At 43.4% G+C, this 21,413-nt stretch overlaps 1 protein-coding gene and 1 long non-coding RNA gene across 5 annotated transcripts in view; one reads left to right on the top strand and one right to left on the bottom strand.

The window, feature by feature from the left end:
* The window catches only part of Zdhhc13 (zinc finger DHHC-type palmitoyltransferase 13), a 46,702-nt gene extending 41,207 nt beyond the window's left edge, over nt 1-5,495 (bottom strand). For both annotated transcript variants that reach the window (XM_059274240.1, XM_059274251.1), the window contains exon 1: nt 5,371-5,495. In XM_059274240.1, the coding sequence (XP_059130223.1) occupies nt 5,371-5,397 (27 nt within the window). In that variant the 5' untranslated portion in view covers nt 5,398-5,495. The remainder of the gene's footprint in view (nt 1-5,370) is intronic.
* A 9,605-nt stretch (nt 5,496-15,100) lies between these two features.
* On the top strand, nt 15,101-21,192 carry LOC131919765 (uncharacterized). Of its 3 annotated transcripts, XR_009381420.1 has the most exons (5): nt 15,101-15,205; nt 16,285-17,182; nt 17,861-18,155; nt 18,596-19,696; nt 21,094-21,192. It is a non-coding gene; the product is annotated as an uncharacterized LOC131919765 (long non-coding RNA). The 3 variants fall into 3 exon arrangements; XR_009381419.1 differs by lacking the exon at nt 21,094-21,192 and having other exon boundaries at nt 18,596-19,922; XR_009381422.1 differs by lacking the exons at nt 15,101-15,205; nt 16,285-17,182; nt 21,094-21,192 and adding an exon at nt 17,429-17,749 and having other exon boundaries at nt 18,596-19,922.
* Nucleotides 21,193-21,413: the final 221 nt, after the last annotated feature.

Raw genomic sequence — 21,413 nt, 5'->3', positions numbered from 1 at the left:
TTTTTTTTTAAGAAAAATTTTTCATTCATTTTACACATCAATCAAAGATCCCCCTCTTCCCTCCTCCCGCCCCCCTCAGACTTCCCCTTCCAACCTACCCTTCCACTTCCCCCCACAAGAAGGCCAGGGCCTCCCATGGGGAGGCACATCCAGTAGAGGCAAGTCCAAGCTCTTCCCCCTGCCTCAAGGCTGCTCCAAAAAGCGTGCTCATGAACCAGGAATGGATTCTGATCCTACCGCCAGGGGGGCCCCAAGCAGATCAACCTACACAACTGTCTCGCCATGCAGAGGGCCTAGTCCAGTCCCATGCACGCTCCACAGTCATTGATCCAACTTTCATGACTTCCCACTAGTTTGGTTTGGTCATCTCTGTGGGGTTTCCCCATCATGATCCTGATGCACTTGCTCATAGAATCCCTCTTCTCTCTCTTAGACTGGACTTCTGGAGCTCTGTCTGGTGTTTGGTTATGGATCTCTGTATCTGGGCTGGAGAGATGGCTCAGCCGTTAAAGGCTAGGCTCACAACCAAAAAATATTTTTTAATAAAAAATAAAGGAAGGAAGGAAGGTGGGTGAACCTTACCATGAACTCCAAAATTTCAGAATTACCACTGGCCTCATGTGCTGAACCGCAGACCAAAACAAAATAGTAAACTCACTTAATACACTGAGATTGTTGGGGATTATTTTAAGTAACTTTGTAACAACATTGTGTTGTAATGTTAAAAGGCCTGCTACAGCTTCAGGGCCTTTCTTTATAAATCAGAAGCCAGAAATAATAGATGAAATAGGCTGGGATGGCTCAAATTAGGAGCAGATTTCAAGAAAGAAATAAGCTAAGCAGGGAAGTATGTGTGTGTGTGTGTGTGGGGGGTGTGCTGCTAAAGCTTAAGATTTGAGATAAAGTTTCTCAATGTTTCCTAAAAACAAAAAGACATATTATTTGCATATATTCTAAATTTAAAAAGTAAAAAGGATATACTCTATACAGGTATGTACAGAGTGAATTCTACAAGGCTAGAAAAAGGCTGTCTATGGAAAGCTCAATTTAAACATAAAAATACACAGAGGTACACAAACATTAAGCATAAAAAATGCAGGTTACATGAAAATATGACAAAGCAAGTGTCAACAATATTTTGAGGAGTAAAGGAGAGTTCATATTATAGAGCTAACTAATTAAGAAGATATAACAACACTGAATGTGTATTGAATTCCAATGTTTAAATTCATGAAGTAAAAAGTGTTTTACTTCATGAAGTAAAAACTGATAGAACTAAAATTACAACACTTCTTTCACTAACTGTAGTATGAGTGAACACAAAAATAACACAGGACAGAGGAAAAAAAAACCACAACAACAACCTGGGAATTAGAGAGACTTGAAAAGAACACTATCCAATCCATCTACACGGTCAACTGTTAGCACAACAGATGTATAGCATACTCCACAAAGGTCTTAATCTGCATATCCCTGGTGGTGAATGAGGCTGAGCATTATTTCATTTGCTCACCTGTCTTCTGCATATCTTCAATGAAGTTTCTGTTCAAGTCTTTGCCAACTTCCCTTGTTTGCTATAGGGTCTCACTACATATAGTTCAGCCTCTAAACTTGTGGTGATCCTGCTTTAGCTTCCTAAGAACTAGGATATCATGTTAGATATGTGCTAACATGTCTAGTTTTCATTTTTCATTTGTGTTATTTGCTTTCTTACTGTTAAATTTTAAGAGTTCTTGACTCTAAACAATCTAGATATAGTACTAGAGATATGTGACTTGCAAATATTTTCCCTTGGGCTGTAGCTTTCCTTTCCTTAAAAGGATCATTGATGGGATACGTTTTAAATTTTGATGTCCAGTTTATCAACTTGCTATTTCACAGATGGATTTTTATTTTGTGTTCAGTTGCAGGAGTTACTCTTGATATGACAATTCTTCTGGCTACTGAAGAAAGTTCTAGCACTCATGCTGCCAGAAGATTCTTTTCTTGCTTCTTGAGTGAACTGGATTGCTTACGGCACTCTGTCTACACAGATGCCCTCTTTCAGGACTCAAGTCTACAACAGGGCAAACAAGAAGTGAAAAAGATAAATTATCTGCTGGGTTGGTAGAGTATAATTTCTGATTGTCTTCAATCTGATTTCTACCATTTACTTTTCTAGAGTCTTGAAGATGTTATATAGTCTGCCAGAATTCATAGCTATTCAGTTGGAGAGAGGGGTGTGTTTTCAACCCATTTTACCCATAACCATAACCATAATGCTCATTTGCATAGGTGTATTTGGCTCTATCTGCTAAAAAAAAAAAAATCAGACACAGAGTCATACATAGCCAAAAACAACATGTACTTACAGTAAAATGAAATGAAAGTAAGAACCTTTTAGTATTCCTTGTATATCACAGTAATTATAATCTATTCAGCTGGACGAAAACTAGAGTTTTTGGCTCTAAGTGGTCTATGATTCCAATTTATTTGATTTTCTTTTGTCCATTTAGGACTCCAGTTCACAAATGACTCAAGGTACCAGGATAACATATTTTGTTTCTTGTTTGTTTTTATAAGATACATGGGTTGTTGAGGAGAAAGAGAAAAGGAATAACAAGAAAGACATAGTTAGCTGGATACTTCTCCTCAGGGAAGAAAAAAGCCAAAATAGGAACATTATGTAAGAGGCACACAGGTACACCTGTGGCAATCTTTATAATATAGACTCCCAATTTTTCTTATTTTCAAGATCAAGAGGTGAAGGTCTATGTCATTTCCTCTTGACTTTAGGCTCTGTGAACTGCTTCACTAATAAAATATTACAGAAATGATGCTGTGCAGTTTCAAGTCTAAGCCTTAGAAACTGGCACCTTCCTCTTCCTGTCTCTTAAGACACACTTCTTTCAGAATCCAGTTACCATGCTGTGTAGAAGGCCAGGACACGTGACACAGAGGTGTCTGTTAAAGAGTTAGCATCAACTGCCAGATCTATGAGTAGAGACACTCCTAGATAATACCAATCCCAGCTAGCAATTCACACTTAGCTTATGAGTCTTTCCAGCTGAGGCACAATGGAACAGGAAGGCAGACCAACCTGAACCAGTATATTCAAATTTCTGATACACAGATCCATGAGTTATGACTGTTCTTCATACCATAATGTTTTTGAATGGGTTGTTATATCACAACACATAACTACAGCATCTTTAAGCTATAGGGGAATTACACAATCAAACGATTTTTGAAATAGTAAGTATTCTTAAAGTTACAATGGACTTTAAGAGAAAACTGTGATCTGGAAAACTCTGGTGAGGGTCATTATCCTGATTAACAAATAAAATGGGGCTAGGGAGGTATGACAGAAACCATTAAAATTTGTCACAATATTAACAAAAGTATCAGTGTTAAGTTTCTAAATTCACTATTGGTTGAACACTAGTGTTAGACTCTCATTTTTGATGCCTGACACAAAGCAATGAATATATCTGATACAAATCACTGCCCTCATAGCACTTATTTCTGGAAGAGGGGAAAGAGAGCATCATCACAATCAGTGAGTATATTGCATGATATTAAATGCTGGGGAGAAATATGAAAGCAAGAAGGAGGTCAGGGAGTTTTGTTGCTAGTGACGATAATGGGAAAGGCTTGCTATTTTAAGTATAAGAGGATAGAAAATACTACACCGAGGTGAGATTTGTCTGAAGACATTATAAAGATGGAGAAATAGGCCACATCAATGCCTAGGAGAAAACATTCTAGGCAGAGCAAATACATATAAACGCCCAGAGCCCAGTGTAGCTGGGAGTTTACTGAACAAACAAAACTGTAAAAGATGAGGTCTTAAATGTAACTGAGAACCAGATTGGAGAGAAAAATTCTGGAAACACCTATTAGCACTAAGTATCAAATTCAGTAAAAGCGATGTTTTTGTCTATTTTGTTCATGAAGAATAGAGCCTAACTTCTAGAGAACATTCAAACCATATTTACTAGCTGAATGAATGGAATCTTGGCAGTGACACTGAGCTACTCTTACTGCTGTGACTCCACTTTCTTGAGTCTCAGTTCTCACTTTTAAAATTAGAAATAATTACTCTTTCCTAGCTCACAAGTGAGTAGTGAGGACCAAGAACGGGGGATTTCTACGAAGTGTAAGCTCTTCACAATATAACTGAAGAAAGTAACAATAGCAATTTATTAATCTGTCTTGCCCCACCAACTTCAACCTCTAAAATCATCCTCTCCCTTCTGATGTCACAGAACTTGGGCAGGGTAATTTTCCCTTCAGCATGGAGGAGTAAACTGTAAGCCCTTACAGGCTTTTATTAATGAGTGACAGTAATTAAGAAATGATGGCTACTCTTACCAACGTTTGAGTCTGAGAAAAATAATGAAACACAGTTTCATGTAGCGTCTACACCCTTTTGTAAAATCCAGTCCCCTTGCACATCTTTTTTTTTTCTTTTAAAATGCAAGAACTCCCAATAAAAACACCTCAGCATGTTATTTTCCACTTAAACCTACATCAAACTGGTTGAAAAAGAAAAAAAGAGAGATGTGAAGAACACTGTTGGGATTAGAAGGAAAAAAAAAAAGTGAAGAAGTCCAAGCAATGTGATTACCACAAACTGCTTGGAAAATCTACTTCTAGCTCACTCGAAAACCGAAGAGACTGCTTCAGTTTTCTCACCTGTAAGTGGGAATTTCTTTTGCTGGAAGTATGCTGGGATAAAAGGATGCACACAAAGATATGTGGTCCATGTTAAACATTTGCTAGGATTGAACAAGCCCGGAAATAGTGAGCATCTACTGAATGCCAGTTATTAGTCTTTAGAGGTCACAATCAAAAGGGACAATTCTTAGTCCTCTTCCGCTGTGGCCTCTGGGACTAACCTAGCTTTGGGTAGCAGGCGCCCTCCTCAAGTAGAGTCCTCTGGGATTTTGCAGACAGCACCCAGGAGCTCCCTTCCTCCTGCCTCCACAGCCTCAACGCTTTCAAGGAGTAGGAAGGATGTGGGGTGGGAACAAGAGCTAAGACAGCACGGGGTGGAGGGAGAGACGGCGGCAGGCCAGGCGCTGGGGCTGAAAATGACTCAAGAGAATCTCTCAGACTCCAGGCCAAGGTCTAGGGCTGGCTGGGCCACCTGAGGTGTGTCACCTGACACCCTCCAGGTCCCAGCCTACCCAGGGGCCGGTGCGTGACGCCCTGCAGCCGAGTGGAAGCGGCAGGCGAGCCCGCCCTGGCTTCGCGGCCACAGCGGAGGACTAGCAGCATCTTTCTCAGTGTGGCCAAGGCCCAGGCCCCGCCACCCTCGCCGAGCCGCCTCACCTGGCCACCGCTCGGGTCCCCACCGCCGTCCCCGCCCCGCCCTGCCGCGCTCACCTGCGAGCCCAGCCCCGGGCCCTCCATCACGGCCGGCGCCAACCCCGCAGCGGCTCCTGCGCAGAGTGGCGGCCGCGGCTCGCCGGCCAGCACGCCTCAGCCGCCTCTCGCTCACTTCCGGCTCGCGCCCCGCCCCCGTGGCTGCGCGCGTCCCCGCGCTGCCAATCAGCCACGCCGAGCCAATCCCCGCCTTCTCTCGTGCGGAGGCGGGGCTTTCTCGCCTCTAAAGAACTGCCGGTCGTGCCCCGCCCTCCGCCCTCCGCCCCGCCCCCCTATGCTATTTCTCTCAGCCCCACCCATGTCACCACCTCTGGTTCCCATTCTGGAGGCTCTACAGGTACCTGTTCAGGCTGTTATCCCAACGTCCTGGAGGGGGCTACCCCAAAGCTAGATGTCCTTGTGGAAATCTCGACCTCACTTCAGTCTCCCCAGCTGTGAAATGGAGTCAAGAGCAACTTCATCTAAGCATTTGGAGGCTTAACTGAGAAATAGGTATGCACGGTCCCTCAGCAGAGGTTTGGTGGATGAAGAGCGTTCTGTGTCACGGACAACTTCTCAGATATTAGCTGTTAAAATGTCTGCTGCTCTCTTCAGTCCTGTGCTCTCGAGCAAGGCACTTCTACCATCACAGCCTGTTTCCTCTTAGAAAGCAGAAGATGTGAGCAGTTGAGATGGCTCAGTGGGAAAAGGCGCTTGACAAGTCTCAGGACCTGAGTGTGTTCCCCAGGATCATGGCAGAAAGGGAAAAGTCTTAAAGTTGTCCTCTAATCTACACACACACACACACACACACACACACACACACACACACAGAAGATCACTCACCACCACCACCCACACACAAATAAAAATAAATGCAACAAAATAAGTTTTTTTTTTAAGCAGAAAATATATGAGTTCCACAGGGAATATAGAGATAAACTGGACAAGCCTCACCTTGCCCGTTTTGGTGGACTGCATGGGGGAGGAGGCATGTAAGTAAGTCTTAGACAGATTGATGGGCTATGAAACAAGGATACTCTTGGATCCTGCCAGTGGGGAGCTCTCCTTCCTCAGAATCCAGAAAACAATGGGGCTTTCCTAGGCCAGCGCTCAACGCAGTACTTTGTAATAATTCCTTAATGTGTCTGCAGCTAAGCCCAGCTGGGTTAGATCCTTAGAAGCAATTTAGAATAGAATTAAAAATATGGTGACTCCACATCCTACAGACCATGAAATAAGTGTCTGGAAGTAAAGTGCTGGGATTACTCATGAAAAAAATAACACTTTGAAACAGTGAAGTTATAAGTGTATTGTTATTATTGTCAGTGGCCCTACTTATTGGGCATACCATAGTTACCCACAAAACCTACACCCAGTGAAGATGGGAAGCATATTGTATTTGTCTTGGAACTCCCAGTGCCCAGAGCGGCACTGAGACTTGGAAAATACTTCCCATAATTACAATGAGTAGATGGGTGGATGTACGAATGTGTCATCAACTTTTATGATGCCATGCAGAACAAACTGAGTGACAAATAGAAGGAAGGGCAGGGGACTTCCTTCAGAGCCGGAGGAAAAGGCAGTTCATCTGGACAGGGTAGGCTGAAACTCGGGGAGGGTTCCAAAGAGGAGAGAACCTGTTGGTGTGGTCCCTTCCTTATCATGACCTAACTGGATGTCTGCTTATTGGTTTATTGATCTCTTGGTGTGTGCTGGCAACTATGCCAGTGTTCAGTGTATATTATATCTAATCCATGAGATGGTTCTGACTGATTCTATAAATTCCAAATCCTTTGGCTAGGGAGTGGTAGAGAGAGGATTCAATCCCATTTCTTTTATTAGTTAGTGCTATGGCCAATGCGGTTTGATTCTTTCATCTTCAAGGTTATTAAGGTGCTGTTGAACTTAAGGGAGGCTTGAAATCTTCTATTCCATGCTTCTGTTTTGATGTCCTAAAATGCTGGAGGAGTCTGCACTGAATACATTTTGACGCCCCAGTTCTTAGCAGACTGCTGATTCCACTCCACTCGTGAGTTTTATCCCTCCAACAAGCTCCTTCAGGTTAAGATAAGCATATCCGTGTCTAATTCCTCTATGACAGCGAGCCTAGTGATGCTAAGTGCTGTCATTGTCTCTCACTTTTGAAATTACCTTTGTAGACATGCCTCAGTAGGAAAGCATGAATGCGTGCATGCTCCTGAAGCTGCCTGGGCTTGAATCACAGCTTCTGTCTTAAGTAGTTCTGCAATCTTGAACAGGCTGCTATGTCTTTGTCCTTCAGTTCTCTCATCTATAAATAGGACACCAAATGATATTTACTTCCAGTACCGTTGAGAGAATTAAATGAACTAGTGTGTGTGAAGTGCTTACAGGTCAGTTTGGTACACTCTAGGCTTTGTAAATGGGCTAGTTATTAAAATTGCCATGCTCCTCCTCAGGAACGGGATTGGGAGAACTCTGAATGGGACCAGCTGGGTGCTGTTTTGTAAAGGGGGAAGGATAGAGATCCAGCAAGCCTGGCTTCTAGTTTACACTTTTTCTGTGTAGTAGATTCCCAAAGTGCCAGAGAGTTATTGTCATATAGATCTGAAGTTTGGAGCCTAAGGTCAAGGTCTTAGCAGGCTTGGTTTCTTCTGAGGCTGGTCTCATGAGTTTGCAGGTTCTTTTTTTTTTTTTTTTTTTTTTTTTTTTTTTTTTAGGAGCTGAGGACTGAACCCAGGGCCTTGAGCTTGCTAAGCAAGCGCTCTACCACTGAGCTAAATCCCCAACCCCAGTTTGCAGATTCTTATGTTCTCCATGTACCTTCATGTGATCTCCTTTTCCTTTGTATGTATTTGTACACTAATTTCCTCTCTTGTATGGACAGGAGTTCAATTGAATAAGAGCCCACCCTGGCTATATTTTACCATTATTACCTTACATTAAAAAAAACACTATGGACAAATACAGTTACATTCTGAAGCACTGGGGTTTAAGATTTCAGTATATGGCCGGGCGGTGGTGGCGCACACCTTTAATCCCAGCACTCAGGAGGCAGAGCCAGGTGGATATCTGTGAGTTCGAGGCCAGCCTGGGCTACCAAGTGAGTTCCAGGAAAGGCGCAAAGCTACACAGAGAAACCCTGTCTCAAAAAAACAAAAAACAAACAAAAAAAAAAGATTTCAGTATATGGAGGGAAAGAGGCAGAGCATTTTTCTGCCTATAACACTGTGTGATTCTGTGCAAACCATTTCCCCTTTTTGTTAAATGTCCTCATATGTAAATTTGCATGGCAGCTGAGGTTGAAAGTACTCTTTTTTTTATAGTTGCCTTTAGCTTTGATCTTATAACTTTCCTAAGCAAGATTATACATTTTCTCTCTCTAATACCCTTACATAGGTAGCACTATCCTCATCCTACAAGCACATATTAACTTTCTCCTACATACCAGACATTGCTCAGCATTGGGAAAGCATTTGAGCAACAAAGAGACCTGTTCCCTTGATTCCTGTGGCTTCCTGTCTGGCACAAAGGGGAAGACTCTATAGCCAACTCACCAGTACTCTGCTCTTAGAGTTGTTGTAGTTGTTGTTGAGTAGATCATTATTTTTCTTCATGGCCATGAGCTATTGGTGAACATCCATCTCCCCCCTCCATCCATCATGCTTTGTACATATGGCAAGCAATGAAACATGACAAGAAGTGTCCAAACATATAAACAAATAAACAGCCACAATGTAAAAAAGTGGTCTGTAAGGATGGCATCAAAGGTGGCTCAGGTCCACAAATCATACTAAGTGCTGATTTTGCAATGTTGAGAAATCATTTGATTTGAGTATTTCATATTAGGATTTTATACTGGCTGGTTTTGAGGGTCAACTTGACAAGCTAGAGTCAATTAGTGTTCAATGGGGGAGGGGCCGGCCCATAGTGGGTGATGCCACCCCTGGGGAGGTGGTCCTGGTTCTATAAGAAAGCAGGCTAGGTGAACCAATAAGCAGCACCCTTCCATGGCCTCTGCATCAGCTCCTGCCTCCAGGTCCCTACCCTGCTTGATTTCCTGTTCTGACTTACTTTGGTGATGATAGCAATGTTGAAGTGTAAGCCAAACAAACCCTTTCCTCCCCAACTTGCTTTTTGGTCACGGTGTTTTGTCACAGCAATAGAATCCCTAGCTAAGACAGATTTCCTAATGTCTGCTGTCACAGTATGGATGACAACTGACTTTGTCCTGCCTAAACTTTGATTCTCGACTCATTTCTTCCTCTTTCTGGAAAGGATATGAGCATGTGTTGAGAAGGGTGCTGTGACTGTTATCTTTATGATAGTGGCACCAAAATGGTCCTTTGGAATGCTGAAACAAAGCAAACAAACATTGATAACAATACAAACAACAAAGCCCACGTATTCATCTGTGGAGAGCTTCTCACACGGACCCGGTAGGAAATGCTAACACTCCATGCTACAGGCTGGAGGCTAGATCAGGAGGAGTGCTGGCTGAGACAAGTGTCGGCTGAGATTCTGATTTGTGCGAGGTACAAGCTAAAACACCTTTAGAGGCTGAAAGTCGTGGACAAGAGTCTCTGCTCTTCGGGTGGCAGCAGATAAGTAAAGAGAAGCAGAGATGACACCTGCCAAGGGGAAGAGTTCTAAAAGGCCACAAGACCCACTCAGCCTGCGAGGCAGGATGCACTGCAGAGTTCCCTTCAGAAAGCCATGGAACCTGCTCAGATGTCTTCCTCCAATCCTCTGTCTTCTGCCTATGCACAGGTCTTACTCATGAAAAGTTAAAAACCTCTCATTTCATATGTAAAACATCAAGATCTAATCATGAGATATGAGCTGTTTTAAGCAACACCATGAATGTGTGCTGCGTTAGAAGTCCATGTGTGGTTTGTATTTTACATGCTAGATTAACCAGAATCATGTATATGTATTAGAGAGAGAGAGAGAGAGAGAGAGAGAGAGAGAGAGAGAGAGAATAGCAGAGACAGTCAGTCGGCTGGGAGGGGAATAACAGACACAATATATTCTGCTGTTTATTTTTTCTTGGTATTATTTTGAGTCAGTCATCTGCAGTCACATTTTAGTATCTACTTTTAAAGGATTTTTTTTTCTAGCTGTGTCCAGATTGTAACATTGATACCTAGGTTTGGGTATTAAATCTCCTTTGACTGACGGAGCTATGGTAAGGCTCCCATCTCCACCTTCCAAATACATGATCATCACTGAGCACTTGTTTGCATACCCAGCTTCTCAGCCTTGCTGTTCCTCAAAGACACTTAAATATCCCCTCCTTGGGAGTGACCTTCCTGGATTCATAGACAGATTAGGATGCCCCATCAAGTATACCAATAACCTTCTAATGCTTCTATCACAGCCACCACGGAGCAGTATGGCTACATTGAATTCACATTTAGAACATCTATGATTCTTACACACCATGAGCAGTTTTGTGAACACAGAACCTGACTTGTCTTAACACAAACTTACTCCCAACACAGAACACAGTACAGGGTCCATGAGAGCTGCTCAGACTTCAGCTGTTGAGTGCAAAAATCAGCTAGACAGCAGTCACCTTCATTTATATCTCTGGCAGCTAGCACAACTCCCAAGTACTCAAAAACATTGATCTACATTAAAGAATCTTATCTCTGGCTCTATAGAGTTTACAAACTAATTCACTCCTACTTAGGTTTAGGCTCCAACAAGACTACGGAACAGGCAGAGCAGGGATCAGCAGCTCCCTCCCCACCATGGACTTAGAGTTGTTATGTGCCTCAGAGGGATAAGCAGTTGTCCAAGAGCATCAAACGAAATAATATCAAAGAGCTAAGGCCAAGAATACCCAACGGTTTGGGCAGCACAGTCACTAGGAAGAATTAAGATCAGAATCCAGGAATTAGCTCCAAGTTCAGACCCTTTCAAAACTTTATCCGGTTGCTTTAAGTGTCATTCTCAAGCTCCCAGCTACTCCGGAGAATCAAGGTGAGACATGGGTTACAGAGCCCACTCTTTGCTTCACTCTAGAAAGGCCCTACACTCTGAGTTTCTGTGTTCTAATTGCTAAAGTGGGAATAGTAATAGTACCCGCTTCACAGAGGGTAAAATGAAAAACAATATACACTCTTCTAGAACATGGGGACAGCTCTGACTTTGTAGCATTTCATGGGCCCATGATCTACTCCTTGCTTGTCGCTAAATCTATGCATCTTTATTCAGACTCTTCAAAGAGAGAAGCAACTTTGTAGTTATTTATTCAGTGACTCTGAGATCTCTAGTTACTTATCCATCTTGTCTACACAGCTGGGGTATCTTGTTTCTGCCAGGATCTCCAAGGTAGGGATAATTTCCAGGAAAGGGAACCTACAGTACATGAAATTTGAAGCATTAAAAAATCCTCCTCCTCTCCCCTCAGATCCAAACACATTCAGGACAATTTGTCCACATTCTAGGGCCACTAGAGAAAAATAATACAATAGGTGACTTAAAAGAACATATAATCATCACTTCACAGTTCTATAGACTAGAAGTCTTAAAATGTAAACAGGGCCATGGTCTCTCTGAAGTTCTAGGGCAGGAGCCCCCTTGCCCCTTTCTGTGTCTGGTGGTCACTGCAATCCTTGTATGCTATGTCTGTAGGTGTATCCTTTCAACTTCTGCTTCTTCATGCCATTCACCCCATTTTTCTGTCTCTACACTGTTCTTCCATTCTTGTAAGGGTGGGGGTCACTGGTTTAGGTCCCACCCTTACACAATGTGAACTTGTCCTTACTTGATTATTTCTATAAAACCCCATTTCCAAATATAGTCATATTCACAGGTGCCAGGAGTTAAGACTTGAACATCTGTTTTTGGAGGACACAATTCAACCCAAAACAGAAAGTGAGGAAAGGAAGTGAGATCTCACCCAATTCATATCTATCTAAGAGGTTCTGAAATAGCGTCATGTTTCATGTTTGGAGAAGTGAGACATGAGCTAGAAATCAGTCTGAGATGAGAAGTACTTTCTAGAGACAGAGGCAAAGAGAATGGGATAATGAAGAGCTTTGGATACCTGAGAGACAGTAAAGGCCATTGGGATCCTGGGGGTAGGGTAGGAAACAAAAATATCAGGAAACTGGGAGAAAATGGATTCTTGGCCAAGTAGATAATATATGACTCATAAGAATCCAGAGTACACTTCTCACAACATCTAAGAAAGCAGAGAAATAGTAAGTTCTCAGAGGGAAGAGAGCAAAATGGAGAAGGGAAGAATGAAAGAGAAGAGGAAGAGAAAGATTGGGAGGGAGGAAGAGTTAATTGGGGCCTGGGTGACCACTGCCTCTGTCCCACAGCTCAGCACTCTGGCAATGTGCTTGTCTCACTGTATTGTGTCTGTCACTGCCTCCAATCCATGACTGGCAGAGCCTAGGTCTCAATAAATGCTTGCTGAGTGAAGGGGGTAAAAACGGGCAGGAACCCTATCCTAAAGATGTGGTTGAAGAGGCACAGTGGGGGCAAAAGAAGAAACTAGAAGTCAATCCAGAGCTCCAAATTCAGCTAGCCACATGACTCACTTTCAAATTCTGCATAGGTCCTTGCCCCCTCAGGGTTGAGTTAGGAGAATAGTTCACCTTCCCCTTTCTTCAGGGATTTGCGGACCTCTGGTGGAGGAAGCCCTTTGTACAGGTGCTAACACCAGTCATATGAAGAACTCAGATGTCTGGGAGCTTCATATAACAGAACCATGAAGAGCTCATGGGGTTAATATGTCCCCAGGGTAGAGTGGTTCAGAAAGACATTGTGTCCCTGGGTGACCTGAATGGAGGGCACTCGAGGCCAGGCTTCCAGTGGTGATTAGAGACAGGCCACTTCACAGACCCATAGAATGCCTTTTCCTAGGTTAGTTTCCTTCTCTATTGGTGATGGAGCAATTGAACCTGGTGATGGAGCTCTGTGGGGCAGGTGAAGGAACACTGGGCAAGATTTAAGTCTACACAGCCATCACTGACACACTGCCTCAGACAAGACAGTCAGTCTCTGGTCTTAGTTTCCTGTCTTGTCAAATGGATCTATGGATGCAGCACACCTGAGCACACTTTGGAAGGTGGTACCATGGGAAATCTGCCTGTATTGCTCATCTTAGGGGACAGACAAGAAAAAAGAATTATCAGCTACAAGGCCAAGATTCCAGCCCTAAACACCTGTGGATACCTAGGGAGACTGTCCTCTGTGGAGGACAAGCTGGAGTCCTGCTTCCGAAAGAGGGAAACTTCCATGATGCTACTTTGTGCAGAACCTGGGGTGAGGGACCTGTGAGTACGGCAGAGGGAGACAGAAGGAAGTGCCCATGGGACACCCCCTAAAGCCTGGGCATTCTACCCTCACTTCCTTTAGGTAACTCACTTATACTATGAGGAAGGATATTAAAATTGGTGAAAATATTCCCCCAAAAAAGTAGTTACCTTAAAAATGTATAAAAATTGAGTAGTCTAAATAATAAACATGACACTAAGAATTCTGGACGTCTGGGGTAGATTAGAACAGTTACAGGTACATAGATGTTTTCAAAAATCATCAACACAAAATTGATAATTTTTTAACCAATGGGTAATTTTGATTTATCTGTCTTTTTATTGTTTAGTTAGTAATTAATTAATTGAGGTAATTTACCAGCTGGGATTGACCCAGATTTTACACCAGACTTCCAAGAACTCTAACTTCAGGGAATGGAGTAGGCAGAACACAGGAAGTAATTTCTGGGCCAATGTGATACCTCAGTAGTCCCGCCCGCCAAGCCTGAAAACTTGACTCAATCCCCAGAAACTACATGGTGGAGGAAAGAACGGACTCCTGAAAGTTGCTCTTTGATTTCCAAATGTGTGCTGTGGCACGTTCATGTCTCCCCACCCCCTGAAATCAGTCAATCAAGAAATGTGTAAAAAAAGAAAAAAATTTCATAGTCCTCTGGTCATTTAAAGTCTTGTACCCAGATCCTGCAAGATGGTTCAGTAGGTAAAGGCGCTTGCTGTGCAAGGCTGATGATTTGAGTTCAACCCCCTGGGTCCATGTAAACGCAGAAAAAAAGAAAAAAAAAAAGAAGCAACTCCACAAAGTTGCACTCTGATGCTGCGGCCCGGCGCAGCTGGAGCACGAAATCTGGCGAGGGACACCGAGGTTAAACAGCACTCTAGACACCCAGTTTCAGTTCGTTAGGGACGCAGCTCTCTTTTTTTCGACCAACATGGGTTTATAAACCCCTCTAACAGCAGGAGTCAAGGAATGGTTACTCTGTATCTGTAGGCAAGCCAGACACTGTTTTCCAAACAGGAAAAGCCACAGGGGAACTGATCCCCAGCACCCTCCGAACCCAACTGCACATTTTTCACACAAACAACTTAACTGGGACAGGACAAAAAAGGGCATTTAAAATTAAGGCAGCAAACTTACTGCTGCCAACACTCTGACCTCTACACAGGCACTGTGCGCGTGCGCACACACATACACACACACACACACACACACACACACACACTCACACACTCATGTTCATTTAATAATAAATTTTTAAAATATGCCAAAAGTTCTCTATTCTGTGTGTTCTCCAAGGCAGGATTATTGCACTCTGTCACATCCAGTAAAAGTTATCTTCATTATCTCCAGTGCACCTACAGTAATGTGTGTACACTCTCTATCATCCATAATTTCAGTTCTATTAAGTAGAACTCTGTATCACTATTGGTTCTGTTTGTTTTCGCATACATTTTCAGTGAACTTTCTCTCTTACAGTGAAGTCTACTGATAATTGAATGGATGATGATGATGCCACCTCTTTCCGATATGTTGTCTTCCTGGTTAAACATCTTCAGTCGTCTCAGCCATTCTTCAGTTGGTATGGAGACAAAGTGATGGGGACTGCTGATCTGGGAGACAGATGGAGTTAGCTCTTCATCGGGGACTCATGCCCAGTAGCTGAGTCCCCTTAGCCAAGTCACTCAGTTTTCACAGGTCTGCTCCTATTTTGCAAGGTTTTTAAAAGCCTAAATGAGAGCACCATATGGCATGGTATGATACTTGGGGATGAGTGCTTTAGGTTATGGATGGTGCCAGAATCATGATTGGGTTAAGGATATGTTAGCTAAAATTACTACTTTTTCAGGACAATTATACATTAAAAAGAAATGTTATTGAAATTTCTGTGAATTAAAAAAAAAAGTTGGGGCTAGTGTGACCTGAGCAGGATGAGTGACCGGAAGGATACTAGAATCCACAATGAGGAAGCACCAGTCGTGGAGGTCCAAAGGAGTCTGTGAAATAAGAATGTCAATGCCTCCTTTCCGGTGACTGCCATTGTGGGAACAAATTATGTGGTATCTGTGAAAATGCTTTGCAGAATAAACACTCCCCTTGTTCCCAGCTTGCTGGAGTTTCCCCACGTTCACCTTCATAGTCTGTATCAGAGACACATATATACTGGATCCACATTGTGAAGAGGAATCCACATGTACATGTGATTTCTAATTTGATATACACTGTTACTGGTTGGATTTTTCTGAATTAGCCTCCTCCAAGTCTAGGTGCCCCAGGAGGAGTACAGGGTCCATACCAACAGAAAGTAACTTGATTCTTTCCAGAATTGCCCAAGACTAACATCTACAGAAGGAGGAAAGGAGAAAGATGTAACTAGAGAAGCAGAGACATCAAAAGCTTCAGAAAGACAGCTGATCACCTGACCAGCTCTCAAATGATGAATTGCCTTAGCTCCCTGCCCTCAACATAACCTGTCAGCGAGAGATTAGACAGAGGCCCTTTTCTAGGATGTGAACCTACTTTTTCTTACCTTGCTACTTTCTGAATAAAGCACTAAAGATTCAGTTCTCATCTCTGCTCGTTGGCATCTGGGTGACAAGCAGCAGTGAACTCTGGTACTCTGGTGATATGATCGTAATTTGTGTCTGTTTCTTCCTGCAGGCTGTAAGTCACTCTGTTGGGAAAATGTTGATTCTGTCTATCAGCTCTCCCCTTCTATGGAAAAGGGTCCTCCTGTTCTCACTCGGTACATGCCTGTTGTGAGCACTGGGTCCATGAGCCAGACCTGACTGACCAGTGAGGGGTCTCCATGTCTTTGTCACCAAAGCAAAGTCCTGCCACTTTACTAACACTGAAGACTCTTGAAAAGATAAGTTTCTTTCTTTTGAATTATGAATTTTAAGAATATAAGCTTGGGCCAAAATTTATTTAGCTAGTATATTTTGAGGAACTAAATATTATCATGGTTGTGAGTACTTCATCATGTCAATGTATACCTCTTTAGATATTTTCAACCCAGTGAATTCAACACAGGTAAATGGTTATGTGGAGTTAGAAGGACTGAGAGGAAACCTGAGACTAGGTTGATCCCCAGCTTAGTAACTGCTGGGGAGGCTGTCACCCCTAAGGCTGGAGATGACAGATTGGAAGCTGTGTTAGCAGGTCCTGAATCTCAGGAGAGGGAGTCTGGGCTGGACTATGGTGATAAATTTCTTAGTCAAATACCAACCAAAATACTGTTATAAGGTTATTTTTAAGATGTACATAGCATTTAAAACCAGTAGACTTTAGGCATTTCACCATATGTAGTGTGGATAGGCTTCATCTAATAGTTGAAGGACTTAAGAGAGAAGATTGAGGTTCCCCCACCCAAACAGAACAGATTTCCTCCTCTTTAGCTAGCAATATAGAAATCCTAACTTTTGGATTCAAGACTGCGACATCAGTTCTTACCCAGATCTCTTTCCAGCCTGCTGACTTGTGTCTTTCAGATTTGTCATTCCAAAACTGTGTGAGCCAATTCCTTAAAAACCTACAGACCGTGTACTCATGAACCAATGTATGTATCTCTAACAACTGTCTACTTACCTTTCACCTTCCTGTTTATCATTTATGTGTTTATAGATTAATCATATATCATTTATCCAGTCTTTCCTATTGGGTCTTTCCCCCTGGAGAATCATGACTATTTCAGAGCAGGGGGAGAAGCAGAGTAGAAATAGGGTTCCAGCCAAAGCTCTTAAGGCATAAAAAACCAAAAGCATGGAGGGCTTACTATACTGAGAAGTTTGCTCTGCGTGAGACAAAAGAGTGGGGCTCTTCAGAGGTGGATCAGTCGGCCTCTGGGCAGTCTTTTGCAGAAGGATGTTGGTACACACAGACTTGGTCATGTGAGCTGTCTCTCTCTCTCATGTTCATGTGTGGGCACCTATGTAGAGGCTGGAGATCAACCCTAAATACTGTTTCTCAGGTGCCACCCACCTTCTCTTTTGAGCCAGGGTCTCTTCATTGACTTGGCTATCACAGAGCAGGCTGAGGTGGCCGGCGTGAACCCCAGTGACCCACCTGTCTCCAGCTCCCCAGGACCGATGTTACAAGCATGAACAGCCACACCTGGCTTTTTAATGTAGGCTCTGGGGGATTGAAAGGTCTTCCTGTTTACAGAACAAGCACAGAGCCAACTGATCTATCTCCCTAGCTTGCTCTCTATTTTTAAACTGTGGTATTTTCATTCCAGAATGTTACAAATACTTCAGGGAGAAAAACAAACCAGAATAACATAGAATGCCTTCATCATCTATTGACAAATTGGAAGGCACTTCTTAGAAAACAAGCTTTGGGTCTTACCTCAAGGACACGAGATCCAATTGAAGGTTCTGGGCAGCTAACACACCAAGTGACCTTAAAAAAGGTGTATGCCTACTTTGAGCTTTACTTGCTGGATAATCTAGAGAGCCAGCCAAGGAAGTAACTTACCCCGTTCATCACACTTCTCCTACTTCCACCTCCACACCCCTGCCCTTCACTACCAGGTAAGTGACACTTCCCCTCCAAGTTACCTGTTGGTCCCTGGAAGCCACAGCTTTCTTTCTGTTCCCCTTCAGGGTTCCAAATGCCTCTTTATTATTGCATTATCACACAAGAGCCTTCACTCTGAGGAGAATAGCCACCTGGTTTCCCCCAGGACTCAGAGTCTTCCTGGCAAGCTAGGCCATTAGTTTGCTTCTCTGTTGTTGTGATAGTACCATGAGCATAAAGCAACTTGGGGAAGGGAGGGTTTATTTTATCTTAACCACGGAGCCATCTCTCCAGCCCCTTATTTTATTTTATAGCTTATAGTTCATCATGGAGAGAAGTCAGAGTGGGAGCTAGGGACAGGAACTGAAGCAGACACCATGGAGGAATGCTGCTTACTGGCTTGCTCTCCATAGCTCACTCAGCTTTTTTTTTCTGTTAATTTTTTTTATTTAAGAAAAATTTCCTCGAATTGAAGACCCTGACATTAATCCACACACCTATGAACATATGATTTTCGACAAAGAAGCCAAAACTGTACCATGGAAAAAAAGAAAGCATCTTCAACAAATGGTGCTGGCATAACTGGATGTCAACATGCAGAAGATTGCAAATAGATCCATATCTGTCACCATGCACAAAACTCAAGTCCAAGTGGATCAAAGACCTCAACATAAATCCAGTTACACTGATAGAAGAGAAAGTAGGAAGTAGTCTTGAATGCATTGGCACAGGAGACCACTTCCTAAATATAACACCAGTAGCACAGACACTGAGAGCAACAATTAATAAATGGGACCTCCTGAAACTGAGAAGCTTTTGTAGAGCAAAGAACACGGTCAATAAGACAAAATGGCAGCCTACAGAATGGGAAAAGATCTTCACCAACCTCACATTTGACAGAGGGCTAATATCCAAAATATATAAAGAACTCAAAAAGCTACACTTCAAAATACTGAACAATCCAATTAAAAAATGGGCTACAGCGCTTAATAGAGAATTCTCAACAGAAGAATCTCAAATGTCTGAAAGACATTTAAAGAATTACCCAACATCCTTAGTCATCAGGAAAATGCAAATCAAAACAACTCTGAGATAACCACCTTACACCTGTCAGAATGGCTAAGATCAAAAACACTGAAGACAGCTTATGTTGGAGAGGATGTGGAGCAAGGGGAATACTCCTCCACTGTTGGTGGGAATGCAAACTTTTACAGCCACCCGGAAATCAGTATGGCAGTTTCTCAGAAAATTGGGAAGAAGTCTTCCTTAGACCCAGCTATACCACTCTTGGGCATATACTCAAGGAATGCTCAATCTTACCACAAGGACACATGCTCAACTATGTTCATATCAGCACTATTCGTAATAGCAATAACCTGGAAACAACCTAGATGCACCTCAACTGAAGAATGGATAAAGAAAATGTGGCACATATACACAATGGAGTACTACTCAGCAGTAAAAAACAATGATATCAAGAAATTTGCAGTCAAATGGATGGAACTTGAAAATATCTTCCTGAGTGAGGCAACCCAGACTCAGAAGGACAAACATAGTATGTACTCACTCATAAGTGGATGCTAGATGTGAGGGAAGGAATGGCCAGACTGTAACCCACAGCTCCAAAGAGGCTAGCTAACAGGGAAAGACCCTAGGAGGGACACATGGACGACCCTGTGAAGGAGAAGTGGATGAGATCTACATGAGCGGACTGGGTGTGGGTGGGTGGAGGGCAAGGTGTGGGGCATGAGAACATAGGGATATGGGAGGGTCAAGCTGGAACAGGGACAGAGTGGGAGGGCAGGGAGGGAGATACCATGATAGATGAGGATATCATGGGAAAAGGAAGAGGCAGGGTGCTGGGGAGGCTCTCAGGAACCCATAAGGATAACACCACCTTGGAGTGCTGGCAGCGATCCAGAGGGTGTCTGGACTGGTCTACTCTGGTGACCGGTCTAGCGAATACCCTAATCGTTATCATAGAGCCTTTGTCCAGTGACTGATGGAGACAGATGCAGAGATACATGGCCAGGCACCAGGCTGAGCTCTGGGAATCCAATCGATGAGAGAGAAGAGGGATTCTGCAGGCAGGGAACGTCGAGATCATGATGAGAAGACGTGCAGAGATGACTGGCTACACTATTGGAGGCCCATGAACTGTAGACTAGTGGCTGTGAAGCCCCCATGGGACTGGACTAGGCCCTCTGGATACAGAAGATGGTTGTTTGGCTCGAACTGTTTGGGGAACACCCAGGCAGGGGGATCGGGATCCATCCCTGGTGCATGGGCAGGCTTTTGGGAATCCAGTACCTGTGGTGTAGCGCTTTGCGCAGCCTAGGTACAATGGGAAGGGGCTTGGACCTCCCTAGGCTCAGTGTGCTGGGCTCTGCTGACTCCCCATGGGAGACCTTGATTTGGGGGATGTGGGGATGTGGGGTGGCTTGGAAGGGAGGGCTGGGAAGGGAAGAGGGAGGAGGTGGGATCTGTGGGTGGTATGTAGAGTGAGTAGAAATTTTCTTAATAAAGAAAAATGAAAAAAAAGAGAGAGAAATAAAATATGGATGCCTGTCAAAAAAAAAAAAAAAGGAAAATTTCTACTCATTCTACATATCAACTACAGTTCCCCTTCCCATCCCTCCTCCTACTCCCCCCTACCAGCTTCCCCCCTCCCCAGCCCACCCTCCATCCTCTACTCCAAAAGTTGGTGAGGGCTCCCATGGAGAGTCAGCAAAGCCTGGTAAATTCAGTTTAGGCAGGACCAAGCCCCTCCCCCTGCATCAAGGCTGAGCAAGGCCATAGGTAATGGGCTCCAGAAAACCAGCTCTTGGGCCCCTCAAACAGACCAAGCTACACAACTGTCTCCCATATGCAGAGGATCTAGTCCGGTCCCATGCAGGTGCCACAGCTGTTGGTCTAAAGTTCCTGTCACTCAGTTTTTTTTTTTTAATACAGCCCAGGACCACCTGACCAGGAATGGTACCACCCACAGTGGACTGGGCCCTCGCATATCAATCATCAATAAAAAGGAAATGCCACATAGATTTGACTACAGGCCAATCTGATAGAAGAATTTTCTTTCTTTCTATTGAGGTCCCCTCTTCCCAGATTACCCCCTGCTTGTGTCAAGTTGACAAAAGACAGACCAGCACAAGTGGACTTTCATTGATCAAAGTTGGACAAATCATCTTCTGTTTCTTTGCCCTGTCCTGACAGTCGCTGGAGATATGTGCTCCTGTCTTACTCAACCTGGTATTTGTGCATTCCCAGTTCAT

This window comes from Peromyscus eremicus, chromosome 1, assembly GCF_949786415.1.
Source record: "Peromyscus eremicus chromosome 1, PerEre_H2_v1, whole genome shotgun sequence".
Lineage (NCBI taxonomy): Eukaryota > Metazoa > Chordata > Mammalia > Rodentia > Cricetidae > Peromyscus > Peromyscus eremicus.
The sequence above is the reverse complement of the archived record's forward strand: the minus strand, read 5'-3'. Positions and strand labels throughout refer to the sequence as shown.